The sequence below is a fragment of the Perna viridis genome, chromosome 6 (assembly GCF_037379345.1).
Source record: "Perna viridis isolate PV_CMFRI_1.1 ecotype Kerala chromosome 6, ASM3737934v1, whole genome shotgun sequence".
Lineage (NCBI taxonomy): Eukaryota > Metazoa > Mollusca > Bivalvia > Mytilida > Mytilidae > Perna > Perna viridis.
Genome location: NC_142450.1, coordinates 40,715,601 through 40,739,624, shown reverse-complemented (window position 1 = coordinate 40,739,624; position 24,024 = coordinate 40,715,601). Strand labels below are relative to the sequence as shown.

Here is a 24,024-nt window from a genome sequence, read left to right as displayed (position 1 = left end):
GCATCTTTTGACCCCATAGTCTGACGATACTAAATGCTATTTAAACTCTGTTAAGTATTCTTAAAACAGAATTTTATAAGAAATAAATTAAAGAAGAATTGTCCAAATTGAATCAGAAGTAAAATTATATCAATTTTAAATTAACACCTATTTTACCCCTTTTGGCCCTTTTTTGCAGAGCAGTAGGGGTTAGTGATCCCATTTTGAATAGATATCTTCCTCAAGCACCAAGTAACAAAATTTCTGCATTTATATGACATTTGGTTTCCTGTAACTTAAATTATTGCATGAAAAAAAAAATCTACAACTTCACAACATAAAGAGCCGGCTATTTTTTTAAATGTTTAAAAGCAGAAATTTATTAAAATCAAAAGAAAGAAACCAAAGTTTTACAATGTAATGTTTGTTTTACCTCCTTCTAACCATAAACCAAAATCATCAACTAAATACCATTAAGATTAAACAAACCAATTATTTTTATGCTTTCATATAAAAACATTGGAAAGTCTAAAGATGTTTATATTTTGATGAAATGAAAAGCATAAGATATCAAAATTGCCTCTTTTGATCATGAAAATATACCCAGTAATAAAACAATTTACAGTCTCAAATATAAACCATTTTTATTCATTAGAACATGTAACAGTAACATCACAAAACAGTGCTTAACTGTAATAACACAATAAAAACAGTAATATTATATAATTCTTTGATTCATAAAAAAATAAATATATTCAATTGGGATGTTATGAGTGCATCAAATATGCCCTTATTGTTCAAAGTAGGTGGTAAAAGGTTATGAAAAATGACAGCACTTAACAGTATATTTTTATTGTATAATGGTAGAAGCTAATACTAAAAGATTGTCACAATTACTGACTAGAGGATGTCCCATTATGTAATAAAAAGTATAAATACTTGACCTGCCATTTAATTTTTCTGATTGCGTAATGTTTATTATTAGGTTTTATGACTAAACTGTTTCAAAATGGTGAAATAATGAGACATTTTCTATATCAATAATAATTTAATATTTGGCATATTTAAACTGGGTAAGTTGAATCAAAGTAATAAATTAACATTCACTTCTAACACGGAAATGGTGAGTATAAAAATCCATGCAAAAATCTATCTCATGATTTATCTACCAGATCAATATATTTGAGATCAACAGTAATAGCCTACGTCCTTACTGAATACAAAAAATATTCTCTGCTAGGAAGTAAAGCCACATTAATTTACTAAAAATAATAACTTTGTTTATAATGTGAATCTGTACCAAAATTTGGATCAACAAGATTAAAATCTTGGTTTCAATCTAACCATAGCTCACTCATGGGAATTTTTTACTATTCCTCCTTGAAATGATCATCAGTGTTCACACTATTTACTAAGTGGACTTATTTGGATCTGCATCAAGATATTTGACAATCCTATCCTGCATTTTACAGTCTAGCACATTAGCATACTCCTCTTTTGAAATTTTCTCACAGAATATTGTTTATGATGTTAAAGTGGGAAATGTAAATCATTCTTAAGTACATATGCCAGTTCATTTATACTATAATGCAACTAGATCCTTGGTAACCCAACATAAAGCTAACATACTTAGATCATCAAAAGTACACTTGATTTTGTGTGTATTACAAATTAAGATACATGTACTCATGTATCGAGTCATTTAATATCAAATTAGAACTTACACTTGAATCTCACTACAGCATTTGAATTATGAAATATGTGGAAGAAAGTAGTGCTGCCAATTAAAATAATATGCTTTGCAGGGCACAGCTTGATACAACAGCAGAACTCAAATGCAGAACAGTTGGGGCAAGAATAGACACACCATTCAAACTTGATACTGCTTTCAAATTTGATTGCTATTTAACATGTGACACAGGGTAAGAATTTAACTAGAATCAAAATGGCCTCTTTTCGACCCATAATTCCTAAATTGTTCCATTCACAACCTCCAACCTTTCTTTTGGGGTACGGCACTTTGTGGTACAATTTCAAAAAGATCCATTCCCTGTAAATTACTCAAGTATCATCCAGAAATCAGAAAGATGCATGTTACTTGCCCCTTCGTGGCCCGTAATTCTTAATCGGCCAAAGTTGCAACCCCAAAAATCTATCACAGACTTCCTTTTTGTGGTATATGACACCATGTATATTGTCCAGACATAAAGAAATATCTTGTTTCTGGCCTATTCTTGGTTAATTATTCCGTTTTGGTTCAAACCTTAACCCTGAAAATCAATCTGGTATGACCATCATGGTACTGAACGTTGTGGAACAACATCCTTAACATCTATATGCTACTGAATTTAAGTAGTTCAATTCTTTTAAAAACTTGTTTTGGCTCATTTTTGGCCCAAAGTCCACAACAGTTAGGGCTATAACCTCCAAAATATCTACCAATTTTCCTTTTGTTGTTTGAAACTTTGTGATAAAATCATGTAAAGATAAACCAACTAATATTTAAGTAATTGCATGAAAACCAATTGTCAACAGATGAAGAGGATGATGACACGTCAAAATGCCATACCATAACATAACCATAATTATGTTACATCTCCAATTTTTTAAGGAAATAAACCTCTGTGATTAATGAATAAATCCAAGTCACTTACTAGTATTATGAAAAAAAAGCCAGTTTCGCTTTGTTCAGAAATCAAATTAATACACACCGCTACATTGTAACATGTTGGTAAATCTCAAAACATGAAGTAAGCAAATTTTCATATGGAAATTACAACAAATGAATATAGAAGAAAATCTGTAGTCCCTAGACTTTACTGATACACACTTCAAATGTACATGTACATTGATGCTGAGAGAAGGGTGGTAAAAGGCATTATAAATCCATACTTTGGGGACTGCTTTTTCAATTCTGCTCTTCAAAATTCAACAATAGGTAATACTAGAAAATGAAATCAAACTACAGATTACAAACACTTTTCACATATTTGATTCAAAGACTACACCAAAATTTCTAACTCAATATTTTGTTCATTAGTAGCAGTCTTTGTAAGAATCATGCAAAGGCCGTAATATTTGATACACCTACAAAAAAGCCACACATTTTATATTTGTTATCAAGATGTTTTGAGGGACTGTTCTGTGCTAACTAAGTATTTCTAGTTATATAAACTATCACATATAACAAAACAAAATAAAAGATGAAAATTACAAAAGAAAATGTTCAATTCAGTGAACATAAATTTGTAAAAATAAATGATTGAGCACAGACCATAACAAATCTTAGACTCCATTGGAGTAAAACAAAAATAATTCTTCTTTACAAAAATACATAAGTACATTTTACATAAAATTATCAATACATGTATATAGACCATTCACTCAAGTCAGGGTTTTGAGTCCACCCTCGCTCCTTCAATCCCCTAACATCACTCATTCATATTTAGCATGTATCCTGCTGCCAATTCCAAATGGTTGCTTCTCCGAGTGTGAAGCACCAATAAAAATCGATTTAACATTTAATGTCAGTGGAAAGGTAAACACGAAGTAATGGACGATCCAATATAGTAACTGATAGTTGTAAGATGTCACAAATGATTCAATATCAGCAAAAATGATAACTGTAGATTATATGTAGAGTCTTTACCAAAAAAATAGACTTTATGTGTAGTCATTATGTAAGTAATATTGAAGATATTCTATTACGAGTGATTTGATTGGATGTTGGACCCAGGTTAAAACCTTTATGTAACTCACTGGATGGCACTGGACAATACCTGCTAAATATGAATTAGTGATGTCAGAGGTTTGAGGGAGCAAAGGTGGACTAAAAACCCTGACTTCGGAGGGTGAATATAGACTAGTTTTTTTTAATTTCAATGATCACAATAAATTCCAATGAAATCTGAGGACCAATTTTTAAAAGCCTCAATTTTTGTACTTCACAATCAGATCTAAATGTTCACAGTTATTTCACATATTGCTTCTGCAATATAGAAAACCACAAGATATAACAGATCAGGACATCTAAGAGGTTTATTCTTTTTTCTGTCAACTGAGCCCCTCTAAAAACTTATTCCTAACCACATTATGGAACCTTTTTAGGTAACATCAAAAATGTGTAACATCTAATTTTGAATGTAACTTTGAACCACTGACTTGATCGTTATAAACTGATCATTTACGTGTCAATGCAATAGCTGCCATGATACCTATGGCACAAACACCCAATGACAGGAATGTATCTATACTGAAGAACTGTCTAAAGAAATCTGGTCGTTCAAGAGGTTCTGGTGGGACATACACAGTATCATTGTCTAAGGACTCAGATTCCTCACTACTGGCCCATCCTGAAAGGTCTAGTGGAGGAATATCTACAATGGGAGAATCATATAGCATGGTACCATTATTGTCATTGTTAAGGGAGACACTACTTTCCTGTTGGGATGTGTTATTGTTTGATAAGTTGCTGCTTTGTATTGAAAATTCCAATTCATGATTGGGCAGAACATTTTCTTCCACATTGGTAAACTGATTACAGGGGTTAGCATCTGAATTAAATGTTTTACTGGACGGGTTGCTTAAACATGAATAGCACTTATTGTTGGTGCAGTGAGGTACAATCTTTGCTTCTCCTGGCCAAATGGAATGAGAATTGTCAGTATCACAAGTCTGGACAGTATTCTCCTCCCTGATGTTATCTTTTGAAATGTTGTTGTCTATTGAAATCATAAAGCATGCTGATTCATCTGGTGCTGGTTTAAAGGTCTCATGGTCATTTTTAGAAGTTATAGGTTTAAACTGGTTTTGAATGTCAATTCTTTCATATGAAGGGTCAAAGGTCATTTGAATATCACCCAAGGAGACAGTTTGACAGCTTTCACCTGCATTGCCGTGCTGATCTTCATTTATGATGTGATCAAAATCACAGGCAGGCTCATCTGGTGGTGGTATGGAGGTCACATGGTCACCTGATGACTTGTTTTGTTCTGAAATCAAATGATCGGACTCTTTATAATCCTCTGATGTACCAATATGCTGGCTAGATGATAAAAGATCTGGTTGCCATTTAAATAATGGATCTTCTGACTGACTTTTACCAGGACTGTGTTTCTTGGAATCATAATCTTTTAAAGGTGACTGACTTCTCGAAGAGTTAGTAGGAATGTGAATGTGGTCCCTACTCAAGAGATCTTCAGGAGAACTATGGCGGGGACTTATTGATGATGAACGACTAGAGTCATAGTTGACAACAGCTCCCTGTAAGCAAATAGGAGTACTTGTAATCAAATTGCACTGTATTCAGATGAGTAACAAGAACATCATACCAAGCGATAAGTGAATTTATAATAGTATGCTATCAGTGACATTTAGTAATGTTTTGATGACATTATCTTTGTTGGACAGAACTATAGATAAAAATTACTTCTTTCTTAAAACTATGTACAGACTTATAAAGAAATTAGAACTTACTTAAGAGGTGAAGTAAAGGGATTTGAAAGCACTTAATGTGTTCTAGTTGATGGGTTTGTAATAAGATGCATCAATAATTCAGTAGAATTTTAAAAAAGACTAAGCTGAAAAAGGTGTCCTACATCTTCTTAATCTCTAGTTTTCATCTTAATGAGATCAAAAAATGATTTTTTTTTCAATTTAATAGTTACCCATCCTCCTTGTGATGTGATAAAGTCAGAGAACAGCTCTGATATAAGCCTAGCTGTGTTGTTAGCCAAATCTCCAAATTCTCTGTAACCAAACTCTGCCACTCTCCAAACAACACTTTGTCCATATACTAGGAGGAAAGCAATCTGCAAGATATTACAGGTACTGTGAAAGTACAAGTTCATTCATGGATACCAATTTTCGTGGATATGGATGGGAACACAAGTTCGTGGATTCTTGAATTTGTGGAATTGGGGTTTTCAGTATACACATCAATGGCAATTCCCTTTTCGTTGGGTACCAAATTTCTTGATTTGGTCTAGTCATGAAAACCACAAAAATTGGCAACACATGAACAATAGTACTTTATCAGTATGTAAAACAAAGTACAGTGTAGAAACTTAAAGAGCATTGCAGAGTAGTTTGATAAAACCGCAGCATGTAAAACTCTGTTCACTTGGGGAAAGTGTGGACACAATACAAGATTTTGACCAACTTCAGCATACTGTTTTACAGTTGATTTTTTACACAATTAGTTTAAAAACAATAATTTGAAATTCAACATCAAACCAAAAACTAGCAGCTCTGAAGATATGGAATCCCTCAACTGGCTTGGTAGTAACATTCTATTTTTTTGTCAAACTGGCCATGTTTTTCTTGGATAAAAATCCCTACCCCACATACCTAAGGATCAGTCAAATTAATTTTCATTGAATTCTGTTTAGTAGTTATTGAGGAGCAATTTTTTAAAGTAAAAAATGTAATAACAGTTTACTACCACAAAAATTGGAGGATCAAAATTTCCTGGTAACATGCACAAATACATATAATGTTCTTGCTACATGCCAAGTTCTGTAAAATTAGGTTCTGTAGTTTAGAGGAGTTCGGCTGACAAATTTTGTGACAGACACGCCAAAAACAATACACCTCCCCACCAAAGTGGGAGAGACATAATTGGTCTAGTAGTGTCTGAGGAGAAGATCTTTTTTAAAGTAATAAAATTTAAAATAGCGTAAACATTGTTCATTAAATGTTGAAAAAGGGGAATAACTCCAACATAACAGATAAACAAGTTGATTTAAACTTAAAATTTACAGCAGATAGATCTCATCATACTGAACTCATTTATCCTTCGTCAGAATTTTTGTTAACCTAAAGGTTTTGGAGATATATGCAAAAAACTTCTCTCAGACAACAATGTTTTATTTTTAGAAGTAGTGACCATGTTTTTCAATAGATCAAAAATCCCCACATGAGTTCTAGCCAGAATACCCTATGGAACATTCAGAACGTGTTTGGTTTTAATTGGTCTATTAGTGTCAGAGGAGAAGATTTTCAAATATAATAGCATTAGAAATAGCTAAACTAGAGGCTCTAAAAACCTGAAACGCTCAACTGGCTTGATAAGCAACTTTCTATTTTTGTAAAAGTGTCAATGTTTTTTTTTTAATAAAAACTTCCCAACACTTAAATCTAAGGAACAACCGTATCAGTTTCCATTGAATTCTGTCCAGTAGTTTCTGAGGTGACAATTTTTTAGAGTAACAGGTAATAACATTAAAAATAGCAAAAAGATGTCGATGAAAGACAATAACTCCAACATGGCTAAACAGATTAGCACAAAAATTTGATCACTGATAGATCTCATCATACTTAACACTATTTACCCCATGTCAGAATTTGACTGAACCTAACAGTGTTGAATTTTTTTGGCAATTTTGTACCCTTTAAACTCAAATGCAGTTGATGATCAGCCTATCCTTTAAGAAATTTTTTTTTAAAATGGAATTCAAAAGGAACATTTTGACATCTGAATCATAAGATTCAGATCAACAATAAACTTTCCCAATCAATTATAATAAAAACATCCATTTTCTCCCTTTTAGCACCTTATTTCTAAAAGGGGTAGGGCATGACTCTCCAAAAACTAAAGGCACCCTAGGAACAATTTGTTGAAATTTCAAAAAGATCTTTTACTCAAGTTGTCATAAATAATCGAAAATTAACAGACATCGTTGATGATGAGGACAGGGTGATACTGTACCATTATACAACCAAAACAATTTTTTGCGGTTGTATAAAAAATTCAAGGCTTTTTAAATACTACTCAGAGTTTTTCTTTTTTTTTTTACATGGAAACCAAGCCTTAAAGACCAACTTACAGAAAAGAAATTTAAAGTAAACTAGGTACAGTAAATATTTATTCTGGGAAACAAAAACTCAAAAGTTAAGAGCATAAACTTATAAGATAAAATAAAAAATCTGAATATTAAAGCATTAGACGACAATATTATCTAGTAAATGTGTCTTGAGCTAATATGATGACATCAGCATATTGATTGTAACTTATATGACTTGACCTTGTTTCCAAAAGTAAACTTCATAAATTTGATAGATACATGTATTTTATTTTAAATATGTATCATACAAGTAAACAATATTAATTTGATTACTAAACATATAATTTTAATGTGTTTAAATTAATGTTTTTAATTTACCTGTCTCCAACCTGGCACAACCTGGTCAATGACAGAACAAGCTACACATCTGAATTGTTCATATGTAATGACAGGCCGCTCCTCAGAACATAGGCCAGCAACAGCAGCATTAAGGCGGTCACCATAATAATCTTTAATTTCATCACCAATCCTGGCCAGTGTCATAGCAGCCTCTGTGTGGGGTGATAGAGGGACAATGAATGGGGAATCATGCCTGGTAATTTGGTTTCTTCGTATAGCTGAAATACAAAAATATTTGAAAACTTGTACTTGTAGTTCAGAAATAACCCTATACAGTGTTCATGTATTTGATAACCTATTTCAATAAGCATGTTCTATAATTTGAATTTTCTTGTATGTGACTGTCATATGACACATTTGAGTTTTTGGCTACGAAGAAATGTAAAATTAAACAATTACCATCATCAATAGTAGCATTTGATAGTTGATTAACACTGACATATTTCACATGCATTTACCCACAATTACACAAATATTTATAAATAAACAAATTTCTAAATGTTTGACTTGACTAGTTAACAAGTTGCTTTTCCTTAATTTATTTTTATATAAAAAAATAAGTAAAATATGTGCATTGCCACATGAGTATGAGTCCTATATCATTAAGACAGATAACCTATAGTAATGCCCAGTAAAATACAAATAAAATTTCAAGTGCCTTATATCTGCATACATTTCCATCAATCATATAACATGAGAATATTTTTACCTTCTTCCACTTCAGATTCCAGGAAAATCATTTGAGTGTTGACCTCTTCTTCCACTGTGGCGAGTACTTGTTGTATCTGAGACTGCTGCTCTGACTCCCATTCCTGTTGGTCCCGGATTATCAGTCGTAATTTACTGCGATCAGCGGCAGGTCTAACAGCAGTAGAACTGCTACTGGTAATATCAATAGACATACTGCTTGATTCAGCAGTGACTCGTTCTGAGTGTTCAACATCAGCTTCAGAGCTTTGTAAGTGTATAACTCTCTCACATTCCATTTTCATTTCAGGCTCTTGAAGTATGGAGATTGGAGAGTCATCAAATACATTATCTGTAGCTTGATTATCTGTGCTTTGATTACCATGTCCAGACTGATCACTTGCAACTAGAACTGATGTGTCTCCAGTAACAGTACTCAAGTCGGTGTCTAGATCACTTTCACTCTTTAGAGTAGCCAGTTTATGAAACCCGAAATCACTGTGTTTACTACCTCGGCCTTCTGTAAAACTGTTGTACAAACTGGAGCTTGTCGATTCATACTCATCATCAGCATCACTAGCGTAACTAAGGTTACCAGTATCACTGCTCAGCTCACTTTCTTGCCTAGTCTGCCTATAATTCAAAAAAGGGGTACTTGCAGAGATTTTGCTCTCATCTACCACAGGTGATGTCTCAGAACATAAGAAGTATCTTCCCTGATTTAGACCATGATCTAAGGACAATGACTTAAAATGTCTTTTATCACTAACTCTATCAACAGAGACTGATTTCTGTGGTTTCAGGAAGTAAGGGACATCTGATGAGTCATTAGATGTGTCATCTTTTCTATGTATTTCTCTGTGTTCCTTATGATATTTATAATTTACATTGTCTTCTGATGACCTTAGGGATGCATCTAACTGTCCTAACTTGTGTTTCTTTGTAGATTTCCTTGGAGATGTTGGGAAGGATTGATGACCTTTTTTGGAATGGAAATGAATAGGATTGGAGTCTGATGCAGCACTGGATGCTGTTGATGAGTAAATACATCCAGGGTGTCTTTCATGAGGATTCTGACTAAGAAAGTTTAATACTATGTATCTGGTTTCAAGGTTAAAGCTCTCAGGTGTACCAGTATTACTGGAACTATCAGATGATGGACTATGAGATGATTTTGGATGAGGTATCTCCTTACATGCCATTTTTGTTCACTCATTTTATACTCCTATGAAAAAAAAATGCAAATTTCATTGTCATGCCTTAATAGTCTGTTCCAACACACTGAAGGGACTTCACAGAAGATTACGTCAATTTAAAGAAAGACAGATTGTTCAAATGAAATGACAAAAATATATTATAATGATCATTACCATGTGATCCATTATTTTAAGTTCATTAAAGAGCCATAAAGGCTCCAGTTTCATAATTAAAAAATCCATGGTAAGCATTAAAAAAATTCATTCAGTTATGAATTTATTCTATCCATTTTTTTCAAGTGCCCAATCAATCCTTATGTTTCTTTACATAAAAGACTTCAAAAATTGTAAGGAGAACTTAAACACCAGAGGTCTGAATCATCCATTACTAATCTGCTCTGCTTTAATAAAGAACTTGACTATAAATACACTAACTCTATAAACAAATGCACCATGTCCAATTATTCCTAAGGTGGGCAATGAGACATGATGGCTTATCTCTTGCATATATTCTAAATGGTGAGGTTTCTGGCAATTTTCAAATTTACCAAAATAGTTCTTATACTTATAAGAAACATTAACTTAGTAGTAAGTCTGAGATTAACAAGTGCATGAAGTGATAACAATTAATCTTATTTACATCCCTATCAGTTATCTTGATTACACTATTCTTGAACTATAACTTGGCCTTGCATTCAAGGCTGCTGTCTTCCCCACAGAAGAATAAAATTTATGTTCTCAGCTTAACTTAAATACCTGATAACTCTCTCTTGCTAGGGGAGATGCCAACAAAACCAATTAAAAATTCAGAATCTCAGACATAAAAATGAAAGATTTGTAGAAATTACACTACTGGTTAGAGAGTAGATCTTGCCATTTTCAAGACAGAAGCAATTCTTGCCAATCTTCTCACCAAAATTTTATTCCTCAATGAAAATTATTGTATGATACTGTAGCTCATTTTTAAAAGCAAAATATCAGCAATCTGTTCGATGTTTTGTCTTAAATTATGGGGATGAACATGTTTCACAGAAGAATGACTTGCCTGGAACTACTCCCTGACCAGTATATTTTCTTAGAAAAATATTAAAAAGTTTTTTTTTCCTTAAAAAAAAAAAAATTGGTAGTTTCTTAAATGTGTCACCCATACGCCCGTACCTGTACCAACTTTTCCCCATTCCCAAATAATGTTTTGCTAAAATATTCATTCTTATGGTATGTTAAGAATGAAAACTTCTTGAGATCTGGAAAAGTCCATTTCAATTCATTTATAGTCAATAAACGACAAATAGTTTTCTCATACTATTTGTTTGATTGGCTTTTGGAATTCAAAAGGTCTATAATGTGTAACAGGAAGTTACCGTAGCAAACTAATAATTGCATATTTCTTACTTTCCTGTCCGAATTTTACTTTTTCTGAAATCATTGAGAGGTTAAAACTTCACTTACAGACTTTGGGTAAAGTTTTGAAAGATTTGATATTGTTTAAAAAAAGAAGTGATTGAGTTTGAATTCCATACCATCAATAGCATCAAGGTACACCCTAAAATGTGTAACCCATACCCTTACCAAATTCCGTACCCAATCACTATATTGCCCATTACAAAAATACTAGACTTTGATTTTGGGTACAGGAATTTTCGGTTACACACTTCGGTACGTTTGAAAACTGTAAACTGAATAAAAATCAAATTTTCAGAAAAAATTTAAAAATCACTGATTCAATTCTAGCTATCATATCATTTTGTAAATGTGTATAATATATCAGCTGGAAATATCACATAATAATAGTGAAGACAGCAAGAGTATTTGGGTACAGGTTACACATTTCAGTATGTACCACTACCAGTATCAATCCCCATATCAGGAAAGAATCTTTACTATCTTATCCAGGATGAAAAGAAAGTTTCATAAACAGTCTTGTGCATTTTTTACCTATCTTTAATGAGAATTTTGATTTTATTATGATGTTCTAATGTCAAATATGCATTACAATTGTACAAATAACAAAAATAACCAGACTTTGATTTTGGGTATGGAAATTCCGGGTTACACGTTGTAGACCTTTTGAAAACAGAAAATCGAATAAAACCTATTTTTGGAAAAATTATTAAATCTATCCTAACCATTATGTCATTTTGTATATGTGTACCAACTTTCAGCAAGAAATATCAAGTGCTAATGAAGAAATTGGCAAAATAGTACTTGGGAACGGGTGCGGGTTACACATTTTAGACCATACGAAAAAAAATACTTTCAAGTTAATACCTAAAAGAGACAGGATCAATTAAGAAGAATCTGCCATATGAACTTTTAAAGTCATGAATTTCTGTGGTTGTTTTTCATTTATGCGGAAAAAGCAATAAATTCCAAAGTTGTTTTATTGTCTTATTTTTTGTCTGATCCGTGTTAGCACAAAAACAATAAACAAACCGAAAGCAACTCTAATGCCTTTTCAATGCTACTAGGTTGTTTTTGGGTGAAATTTAGGTACCTGGGGTTCGAAGTTCGAAGTTCCATGACTATTTAGATGTATCAACCGTTGAATACATCTAAAAAATTATAAATCAGACTTCGACTGGTCGGTCTGGTCTACATTTCGGAAGTTTATTTGGAAGTGAACTACGTCATCAAAGTTTGAGTACACAAATCACGAGATTAGACGATTCACTTTTTCCCAATTAAGACGAAATATTCCAAATTTTAGCTTTAGTCATGGCTCTCAGTGACGCAGATGTTCAGAAACAGGTATCATTACTTTATTCCAAAGTTTTACATTGCCTGTAGTTTTTATTTCAAGTAAATGAAGAACAGTTTGACACGATTTTCAGTTTATGGCCATAGCCGGCACAGGCACAGAGTCAGCTGCATGACGGATTCACAACTATCATGCACAAATACTTTGAAGTCATTATGATTTCAGGCTTTGCCTTTGGTGGCTAGAGCTATTAGTATTCATATTTCACATTTGACTTTGTTGTGTGCTGCACATACTTCAAGAAACGTGCAAAATATATCAACATTTACCACCCCAATAATAGCAAGCACCACAAAGCAGTGTGAGCTCTACAGTTGTTACATGTACTATCTTAATTTCCCTTAAGGTTCCCCATTTTACCAATGAAACAAAGTCAAGTCCCAGAAGTAACAAAAAGTGACTGTTGAAATCAAACAAAAATCTAAAAAAATAACTTCCATCTTTTCTGATGGTTTTCGTGTCTTTTATATATATTTTTTTATTTATTAAAAGAAGTGAATATGATGTGTTTTTAAAAAGTTTATGAAAAAACTCCAATTGTATTATCCAGATTGAATCACATCTTTTCTATGATGGGAAAGGAAATCATTTTCTTTTTAGAATTTACAATTGCTTGTCAGCTGCATCTGAAGTTTGATTGTATGTCACATGGTATGTGCATAATATTTCTACCATCCCTTGAGAGCCTCTAATATTTCTGGTATCTGTACAAATAAATCAGACCTATTGAAACTAAAAAGGATGTTTTAAGAGATGCCCTTGAGGGTAAAAAAATTGTAAAGCATTGCGAAGTGCTACTACATGTAAGTCATCGACCATTTAAGCAAGCGATGGGGAAAGGGGTCTGGGATCTTATTTGAAAAACAATAAGGGTTCAAAATCAAAATATTGATTTTGCTTGTTGCTGATAAATAAAATACTGCACTTCTGAGAATAAATTCTCACCCCCCCCCTTTTGTGTTTTAATGTCCTCAACTATTCTTCTGAGTCTCACACAGACATTACAAGTATGGTAAAGTTACAGGTAAAGCTCATGGTGCTCGCTGATACAGGCAATGTCTACTAAATATTAGGTATGGTGACAGCCTGTTTCCTTAATAATGCACACAAACTTAGACCTATGTTGTTGTGTTAGTGAAATCAAGTTTCATACAACAGGAATATGTGACACTTCAGTTGCCAACCAATTTTTCATCCTCTCCTGGGAAATATGTTTATGACCAAATTTTACAACAAAGCAAATTGTAGATTTTTTTTTTTTTTTTTTTTTTTAATGAACTATCATACAACAGTTTTTAATTGAAGAATAAAATTTTGGTAAGCAGATTGGCTAGATCTACTCTCTGATTAGTAATATCACACGCTGCGGGTCTGAGTAAAAAATTCAAACAATCACTTCCAAAACTGCATATATCATCTCCAAAATACATTTGCTTCCAACAAAACAATTTTGAGCTATTCATGTTTTACAGCATTTACAAATATCAGACTAAAGTTGCTAATGCTTGGCTTTATTATAACTTTATATGACACTGAAGATAAATCTTGAATGTATTGTGATCCACATGTCCCCATCTGGTTCAACAATTACAGAATGCTGATGTCTTATCAGTTTGGGAACAAAGTTGGAATGAGGGGCAACACACACACACACTTATTTCAGTTGCTATTTGCTACCCCTCACAGCCTCATCCTGGTAGCTCTAATATCCATAATATGAAATAGATGCTACCTGATGGTGCTCCCGGAAAAGATTATAAAATGTACTACGATACAAATTGAGAAACTGTTAGGACTGTTCATGGTACATTAGTATTTGGTGGTCCAACTTAAGGAAGTATATTTCTATTTTTACTGTTTCAGAAGTTGTTAACCCAAGTAACAAACAATTTTTTATAGTATTTGAAAGTATTTTTATAGTATTTTATAGTATTAAGGCGATGATAATAAAATATTTCTTTGGAAAAGATGGTACAGATACATTGTACAACTATTTCAACTTTCAACTAAAAATTGACAAGTTATTTATATACACAAGTAACTTTTGTTGAATATCACATATTGTGAGTCTGCCTCAGTGGTTATTTGAAACTTGTTACCAAATAAAAGCATTAATTTGTTAATTTTAGATAAAACATATGGTTGCCTTCATTGAGCAAGAAGCAAATGAAAAAGCAGAGGAAATTGATGCCAAGGTTAGTTACATGTCCCATATTTATTAATGCCTGGGTTGCACATTCAAGGATCGCCTTGCTGGAAGAGCTGCAGATACGATCCGGCTTACCTCTTAGTGATCTGTATCGCCCCGTAGCTTACTGTATTATATCCGTAATGATACGTAGTAATACTTGGTTATCCATGACAAGTTTTGAACATGTCAAAATTTTACCACGGATGAAACAATCGTAGCACAATCCTACTGAAACGTCTAAGCTTGTACTGATCAGTTTTAATCCCTATTAAAACTGTTGATCCCTACTCATTCGTAGATTAGTAATTGTCAAGGACTTGTACGGTTGCTTACAAATAAGTTCATACTAGTACAGTTACACTACATTATTGCTAAGAACAGAGTATGGTGTTCTATAAATGTATAACAGAAAGGTACAACCCCATTGCATTGAATTACGAATTGGTAAGAATCAGAAAGGTTTCCCAAGGATTTTTACTGTTGACTATGTGTGTAGTATGTTGCATCCCTACAAAATACTGATTATAACAGTCCAGTGTAAGCTCAATGGAGCACTGTCATAAGAATATGACAACACTAGCAGGCATCAAACTTCCACCAAACTGACATCAAAATAAAACCAGAATTTAGTATAAATACCCTGCACATGTAGTACCAAAGATAAAGAATTTGTTTTGTCATTCAGTAGACCATCAGAATCTAAATGAACCACCAACTCATATTTGCAGTTAATTGGCTTGGTCTTGATATTAATATGACTTGAAATGCAAGAACAATGATTGAGCTTCTTGATGACACATGTAGGAAGGACTGGAGGCAGAGGAGATGGTGGACTAGGGACTGGCTTCTCCGAAGACCTATGCATGGGCAGTATAAGGTCCTAATGGCAGAACTTAGGTTAGAAAATCCAGCGGCATTTAAGAACTTTTTAAGGGTAGACCCACAAATGTTTCAGGAACTTCTTCATGTCATTGGTCCTAGGATTACTAAGAAGAACACCTGGTATAGGCAGTCCATCAATCCTGGATTGAGATTAGTGATCACATTGAGATATTTGGCTACAGGGAACAGTTACCAAACATTGATGTATGGTTTTTGGGTTGCTCACAACACAATAAGTGGTATTGTTCGAGATATTTGCAAGGCCATAGTTTCAATATATGCTGAGGGCATTATCAAGACCCCTACTGAATCTGAACAATCGCAGGCTATAGCTGAGCAGTTTCAAGCGAAATGGCAGTTTCCCCATACGCTTGGTGCTCTGGATGGCAAACATGTACCGATGCGGTGTCCTCCAAAGGGAGGTTCCCTTTACTACAACTACAGAGGATGTGGTTGCTCTGATGCTCACATCTGGAATCGATGTGATTTGAGGAAAGCTATTGAAAGAGGATTAATTGGCATGCCAGGTTTTGGAAAACCAGTGGGATATTATATAATATACATTGATAGGAATATAGGATATTTGAAGGTTACATGTATGTAGAATGTTCAGCTTCTTGAAAAAATTGAGTCTCTTGTGATTATTTGTCCTTTATTTGAAATTATTTGGATAGCCATCAAGAAAAATAACTACCTCAGAGTAAATTTTTGGGTTTTCTTGATGAGAACTATAGACAGTTCTTATAACAGGCTTTAATGAAATGTAAATTACAGTTCACTCCACACAATACTTCATCTTCATAGATCAGGAAAGCATAAAATTTTGGATTTTAAGTGTCAGTCTCTCTAAGAATCGAGCAGTGGGTGAAACATGATCTGAAACAAATCACCATTTTGAAAGTTTAATATGACTATTTGCACCTTCAGAATTCATTGAAATGCACTGAAAATTAATATTTTAAGAGCATATAACTCTATCAAAGTCCTATTTTTTCTTACATTCTATTGAAAAAATTCTGAACAAATCCAGTGATGCAAAGATCAAATAATGATCCTTTGAAATATAGAAAGCATCCGTAAGTGAAATTATATTGTCAGATCGGTGGGTTTCTGACATGCATGTTTCTGATTTTTCATGTTTTGCCTGATTCTTACAAAAACTTACACTTAATGTAACTTGTAATTATTTTGACTCTTGTTCATTGCTTATGTTAGGCTGAAGAAGAATTTAACATTGAGAAAGGAAGACTAGTACAGCAACACAGAGTCAAGATTATGGAATACTATGAAAAGAAAGAAAAACAGGTTGAATTGCAGAAGAAAATGTAAATAGTTTGAAAAATTTGAAATTCTGAGTAACTTATGTTTTGTATAATTGATTGATGTTATATCAAGTGTATTTTGGGTGCGAAAACAGAATGTACACAATTAAAGAGTATTTATTAATTTATTATCTGTGAGGCAACTCAAAGTTTCCAACACCTTAGTGTTGCACAGGCCTTTAAAAGTTATAATTAATTAAAACAAAATTATGCATGTATAGTACAGTACTATAGTATGTATATAAATAATGTAATTTCAGAAGTAAAGTGTTTATAACTTTTATAGTAAATATTGAAATTTCCTTCATCTTTTCATAGACCTAATTATATCATGTCAATGATATTTGATGAATTACTTGTTACATTTGAGTACTAAAATTATATTAGAATGATTGACTGTAATGATTTGTAGTCTAAACAAAATCATCTCAATGCATAAGGTGCCACATTAGCCCAGTGTTAGAGATAGTTTGTGTGCACCATGTAATTAAAATTATTTAAGGTCATTCCCTTGATAGATATACTGATTTGTTTATAATTTTCTTTTTAGCCAAAATTCAAACTTGTTGAACCAGTCAAGACTAAAGATTCTGAAAGCAAGAGAAGATCAACTAAAAGTATGAATTTAACTATAAATAAAAAAAGGAAAGTATTGATATGCCACAGAATTTGAAATGATATTAGACATTTTAGATAATTTTATTATTATACTACATTACAATCAAGTATTTTAACAGTAAAACTAAATTCACTTACCCTGACAAATATTAAGATTATAAAGCTGTTCAATTTTGAAGGCTTTGATACCAGATTTTTATTGAATTTTATGTTTGGCACTTGTACTTTAAATCATTATACATGCAACTTGTGTAATGATACTACTTTTGAAAATTCCTCCAACCCTACCCCAGTTTTATGAAGTTTTAACATTGGATTGTTCTATAGGATTTGTTAGAAGAAGCAAGACAAAGACTTTATCAGGTCACTAAAGACAAAGCTAAGTACAAGAAACTGTTAGATGGATTAATAACTCAGGTAATTAGATAAAATTGTAATGACAACATAGAATTACATTCAAAGTAAGCCATGCACTGAACACAATTAGAAAAAAGCTAGTTATTGTCTGAATTCATGTATTGAAGGCAATTTCATGTACTGAAGTGTCTGCTATTGTGTTTCACAACCATTTTAAATTCCCAATTGAATAATACAATGTGAATCAAAGATATTTCCCACGCTATTGTCAATTCAATGATGATTTTCTTGTGAATTCATATCCCTCCCTCCTTGATTTTCATAAAATATTGTCTGAGAACCAAGAAATCAATATTAAATTTCTATACTTATTTTCATCCTTTTCTGTTCAGGGTTTATTCCAGCTGCTTGAAAGCAAAGTTACAATTATGTGTAAGTCAGAAGATACAGGTCTTGTTCAGGTATGTTTTTACAGGTAACACCAAGATTGTAGTATTTGAATTCTCCAAGTTTGATGTTGTTCATCTATTTGTGAATATCTTAGTTATTACAATTGTTCCTAATAGGTTGATTAACAGCAGTATTAATGGTTTCCATAGTTAGTTGAAAGGATATAATAACTTTTGATGTCATACACTATTCATCAAAATCAACAAAGCAATTACACTTCGAAGAAAAAAAATGCATGAAAATCTGCACACATTTCTATGCTGATATTACTAAAATGAGAAATTTTTTACAGAATTGTGAACAAGACATTTTTATATGACTGCAAATATGGGTATTGTGCTGTCGTCATTATCGTCCGTAGACACTTATTCATACAATAATTAGAGTATTAGTTGGTTGATCTTTATAAAATTTTATAACAAGGTTCCAAACATCCAAAAAAAGGTATTTGCATTTTGGGGGTTTTTGGTCCCAATTATTTTAGAATTAAGGCCTAAAACGCATTGCACCATATAACTCCAGTTTAAATATAGAAATGTCATAGAAATGTCTATGCCGCTGTTACACAATATTCTATATCACAATGGTCAGACTTCAATTTATTTTTGGGGTTCAGACTTGGACTTTACAGAAATTAAGGGCCAAAAAGGGGGTCCAGAAATGTGCATTTTCCTGATGTCCAGACAATAACTTGATTATTAGTGAATGAATCTTTTTGACATTGTATTACAAGGTGCCATGCCACTAAAGGAAGATTGGGATTAATTTTTTTGGAGTTGATACTTAAATCTTGTAGGAATTAGGGGCCATGAAGGGGCCAATACAAACATTTTCCTCATGTGGGTATAATAACTTGAATAAAACTGAATGGATCTGGTATAAATTTTACTACTAGGTGCCATACCACTAAAGGAAGACTGTGATTGATTTCTGGGGTTGTGACATGGGCCAAGTAAGACAAAGGGGCCAGGATCAAGTTTTTTTTTTCAGTTTTGTGGATGATGACTTGAGTGAAAGGAAATGAATAGCTTTGAAACTGTACCATAAGGTGCCTTGTCCCCACAGGAAGTTTAGGATTGATTTTGCCTGTTTTAACTGGTACCATTTAGGAATAAGTGACCACTTTCAATTCTGGTCAAATTTTTATCCTTTATTAAATGTCTAACTGTAATCAAAATTCAAAGCTGTGTCAAGTTTAAATGGTGTGTCCATACTTGTGCCAATAGTTCAGGATATGACTTCAGTTGTACTATCAAGCTGCGCCTTGCAAACATAATTACCATGTGGGAAGTTAAAATTTGTATCGTGAAAAATCACATAGATTTGATTGTGTGATATTCCAGGAATTGCTTCCAACAGTTACTAAGAGATACAAAGATGCTACAAAGAAAGAAGTGACTGTGTCTATTGATCAAGAAAATAAGCTGGGCTCCGATGTGTAAGTGATAAATATATAATTATCAGACATTTAAGGAGTTAGACCTAAGGTAAGGGACATAACTCTTTTAATCAGTGATATGTATGTATCATAGCCAGCAATCCACAGTATTGTAGAACTGCCTAATTTTGGTCTTGTAATCTGATGCTTTGTAACATTTATCACTTTAAAAACTTGTCAAGCATCTGTAAATATATATACCTAGTAAATTTTCTGGAAACAAATTACCCACAGCATATAGGGTTACCATAGAAACCATACAAAAATATGCGAAAATTTGCAAAGTTCATAAAATCAGGTTTAAAAATATCAAATTTCCCGCAAAATATCTGAAATTTTTATTTCATCCCCTGAAACTGTTCAAACTTTTTCCTTCGAAAACCCCTTCCTCATATGGGCATCGCTGGTTAGATTTTGAGCTATTTCCCTTTGTAATCCACTTATTAAATTTAGCATGGCAAAAAATTGACTTACTTTCACTTTCACAATGAAGTCAGATTGTCATTGAAAAAAAGCCCCTTCAACATTGATAATATATAAAACATTGCAAAATACTCTTAAAAGTCTCCTTTTTTCAGAAAATGTTTTATCAACAATAGATTCTTCATTTTTAATCACTATAGCAACCACCGGTTTCCATTTATGTCATTTTTCATCCCTAGCCAAAAGTGCGAAACTAAACTAAACTGTGAAGTGCTGGCATAGTCAATTTCACCAAAGCCTTTCAAGCTTTCCTTTGAAGCAGAATGAAATCATTCCAAGTTACTTTGATGCGTACATGCGGTGAATGCAAACGTACCAATGATTTTTAAGAGTTGTGTCCCTTATCCTAGGTCTACCTCCTTAATTGGAGTAAATAGGCTTAGTTTTCTTACATTGAGTGTACTGAATAAGAAACTTTATAAGCATTAAACAATGTCTGAAATAGCCATTTTGGAATAACAGTTAAAAAAATCATGAGCACTGTATATTACTTTGTATAACTTTATTTCTTTTAATGTTGTCTGATTTAAAGTAGTAAATAGACATCTAGTTGGATCTCAATAAAACAATTTAAAACTGTTGGATTTCTTCAATGTGCTGAATCCAACTGTGGTTTTTGTTTTTTATTTATTTTCGACAGTTTATAAATTGTATTTTGAGGTCTTTGATTCTGACTTTTCTTTTATAACCATGTAATTCAGATTTGTGATAAGGGTCCTGTTTTCAGGTTGGTTCAAATTGAATCCCAAATTAAACTATGATTTCATTAAGAGATGAATTCTTAAGGTTCTTTGATGTATTGAATATAACTATGTATTTAGATTTTGTTAACTAAATATAAATACATTCATGATATATCAATATAAACATATATAAAAATTTTGATCACAACTGCATAGATAAAACTTACTAAGCTGTTATAAATAAAAAATAAATGAAAAACCACAATGAATAAAATTGCTACTGGAGTCAAGAAATTAATTACTGGAAGTAAAAATTTTAAAATGAATGGAAAATCTCCAACACATCAAAGAACATTATATTAACTGAAAATGTAGAGTAATGTAAATGAAATTTATATTGATTGGGAACATTGAAATTAGATTTATATTTGACAAAAAAAAGGTATGAAAAATGTATAAATTAATCAATAAAAAGTGAGGCATAGTAAAAGCTTAAATTAAATACATATACAACATGTATATTAATATACAAAATTTATACGATAAAAATATTAAAATTATCACTTATTTATCACAATTTGATAGATAAAAATCTTTAGATTATCAAAGTTCATTCAAGGGAGAGAAATAAAAAGTAAAAACAAAAAATGTCTAGAGATGAGTTTATACAAATGAGCTTTAAGGTCCTTTTTAAAGCAGTAATTTTACATTGTGTAGTTCAAAAGGTAGATTGTTTCAGAGGGTTGCTGCTGATTTAGCGAATCACCTCTCACCGTAACTTTTTGTTCACACTTTTGGGACTTGCAGAAGGTTACCATTATCTGAATGTAAAGATCTAAACGGGTCAATTCTTGGAGATATGCTGGTGCTGTCTCATGAAATGTAGTAAAGTTTTGTACTGACAGTGGTACTGTATTGGTAACAAATGGAAAGTCTTAAGAACAAGTGTGATAAGATTATGCTTTGCTTTGTAACAAATCTTGTTGCTGTATTTTAAAATGCTGAAGTTTCTCTATTAAACTTTTGTTGACACCACATAATAATGCATGTCATAGTCCTGTCTAGAAGTAAATAATAAACACACCAATGATTTAGAGGCATTTTCAGTTGTATATGGTTGAATACCTCCTATTTTTCAAATTTGATGGAAGCAGGCTTTACTGATAGCACTTTCTTGGTTTTCTATACTTAAAAGTTTTGCTGAAGAAGACACCAAAGTTTTTTTGTAGTTTTTTATTTCCTCTCTATCAGTCTGGTTTCTTGAGCAGTGGTCCTACAATAGCTCTCTTAAACGCTGGTGGTACGGTGGCTTCGACTAACATGTTGGGGTTAATGATTTCATTCCATTAGCTATTTTGTTGTATTAATGTTTCTTTTTTTTTTTAGATCTGGTGGTGTAGTGCTTCTATCCAATAGCAATAAGTTAAGAGTAGAAAACACCCTGGAAACCAGATTAGATTTAATCAGTCAACAGGTCAGTTCTATGTGGAATTTTAAATACTTCTATGGCTGATAAAGCCTCTTATCCTTTTAACACAAATGAAGCGCAAAAGGATCAATTTTTTGGATTTTTTTTTTCTGGAAGAACTCTGAACTGGTTTAAGTTATTGAAGTTCAAGAATTAAAAGTCCGTAAAATGTCCCAAAAATGCACAAGATATACCAGCTATTTGAAAATAGTAAAGTATAATGACTAAGCTTTCAATAATACAAGATGTAACATGTATTATAAATAATGTGTACTAACAGTGCATAACGAGTTTTTATATAAATCTGTTGTTTTCTTTTAGATGGTACCAGAATTAAGGACTACATTATTTGGACAGAATGTAAACAGAAAATTCCAAGATTAATGTGACATTTCTGATAGATAATATAATCATTCCATGACTGTTGTAGATATAGTGCTAGAATCCATGGTATTTTTGTGGTTCTGATGTTTAACATTATGTCTGTTTTAAACTTATAGAAATCCTTTAAGATATTTCCAAGTTCATTAAAATATAAAAAAAAACAGCATTATATAAGACTTCTTAATTTTGAAACTATTGAGAATTCAGATTTTTGAAAGAATTTTAATACTTTTTCATCTACACGTTACAGGAAACTACTTGTAGCTCAATTATTATTTAACCATTAAAGTCTTAGGAGCCATTTGATGTCATGTATTCATATTCAGTGCTATTTAGTGACTGTTTATTCAGGAGTAGCAAGTCATGCAACCATTGTATTCTAGTCAGAAAATCAAATTATGGACACCCTGTGCAGTTATCTTCTTGTGTTAATTATTAATGAGAGGCACTAAACATTGTACAATGTAGTAATAATTTTTTTTTGCTGAGCAGAAAAAAAAATGAAAAAGTTTTGATCATTTAAGTAGTAACTGTACATTAACTGCTTTTTTGCAGTTTAAGGCCTGTCAGCCTCTATTACAGTTGTCACAAATTATGTGGCTGTTTAAACATCATGAGAGATTCCCTTTAATATTTATATGTACATTTTGGATGGTTTGTTTGTCTTACATGTACATGTATTAGTGTATTGTTTATCATGGAGTTTCCATATAATCATGTGATAAATCTCTAATAGAAATATTAGCAATAAAAAAAATAAATAGCAAATTTCTTGTGTACATGTATTCATGCCTTGATAAATCTAGTTTGTCATTGATAGTATATGAATAATAATCTTATGGACTTGATTGTCACATAGATGTAATCCTAGCAGCTCTCTATACACAGCACAAAAGGAATCATATTGATAGCTGTCTTTGGCAAAGAAGTTGTGCCCATATGTCA

The 24,024-nt window shown here is 32.3% G+C and overlaps 2 protein-coding genes across 4 annotated transcripts; one reads left to right on the top strand and one right to left on the bottom strand.

Annotated features, from left to right (window-relative positions):
- Nucleotides 1-606: 606 nt before the first annotated feature.
- Nucleotides 607-12,662, bottom strand: LOC148614965 (uncharacterized). 2 transcript variants are annotated; one of them, XM_088589536.1, is made up of 5 exons: nucleotides 12,540-12,662; nucleotides 8,872-10,074; nucleotides 8,142-8,380; nucleotides 5,646-5,789; nucleotides 607-5,241 (listed from the first exon to the last, which is right to left on the bottom strand). In XM_088589536.1, exons 2-5 carry the CDS (start codon nucleotides 10,049-10,051, stop codon nucleotides 4,159-4,161), a joined length of 2,646 nt encoding a protein of 881 aa, XP_088445662.1. In that variant the 5' UTR covers nucleotides 10,052-10,074; nucleotides 12,540-12,662; the 3' UTR covers nucleotides 607-4,158. The 2 variants fall into 2 exon arrangements, with proteins under 2 accessions (XP_088445662.1, XP_088445663.1); XM_088589537.1 differs by lacking the exon at nucleotides 12,540-12,662 and adding an exon at nucleotides 12,314-12,421.
- LOC148614964 (V-type proton ATPase subunit E-like) lies at nucleotides 9,893-23,847 on the top strand. Of its 2 annotated transcripts, none has more exons than XM_088589539.1 (9): nucleotides 9,893-10,032; nucleotides 14,933-14,998; nucleotides 17,092-17,201; nucleotides 17,749-17,815; nucleotides 18,144-18,233; nucleotides 18,566-18,634; nucleotides 19,967-20,061; nucleotides 22,614-22,701; nucleotides 23,017-23,847. In XM_088589539.1, exons 1-9 carry the CDS (start codon nucleotides 10,003-10,005, stop codon nucleotides 23,077-23,079), a joined length of 678 nt encoding a protein of 225 aa, XP_088445665.1. In that variant the 5' UTR covers nucleotides 9,893-10,002; the 3' UTR covers nucleotides 23,080-23,847. The 2 variants fall into 2 exon arrangements, with proteins under 2 accessions (XP_088445665.1, XP_088445664.1); XM_088589538.1 differs by lacking the exon at nucleotides 9,893-10,032 and adding an exon at nucleotides 12,644-12,793.
- Nucleotides 23,848-24,024: the final 177 nt, after the last annotated feature.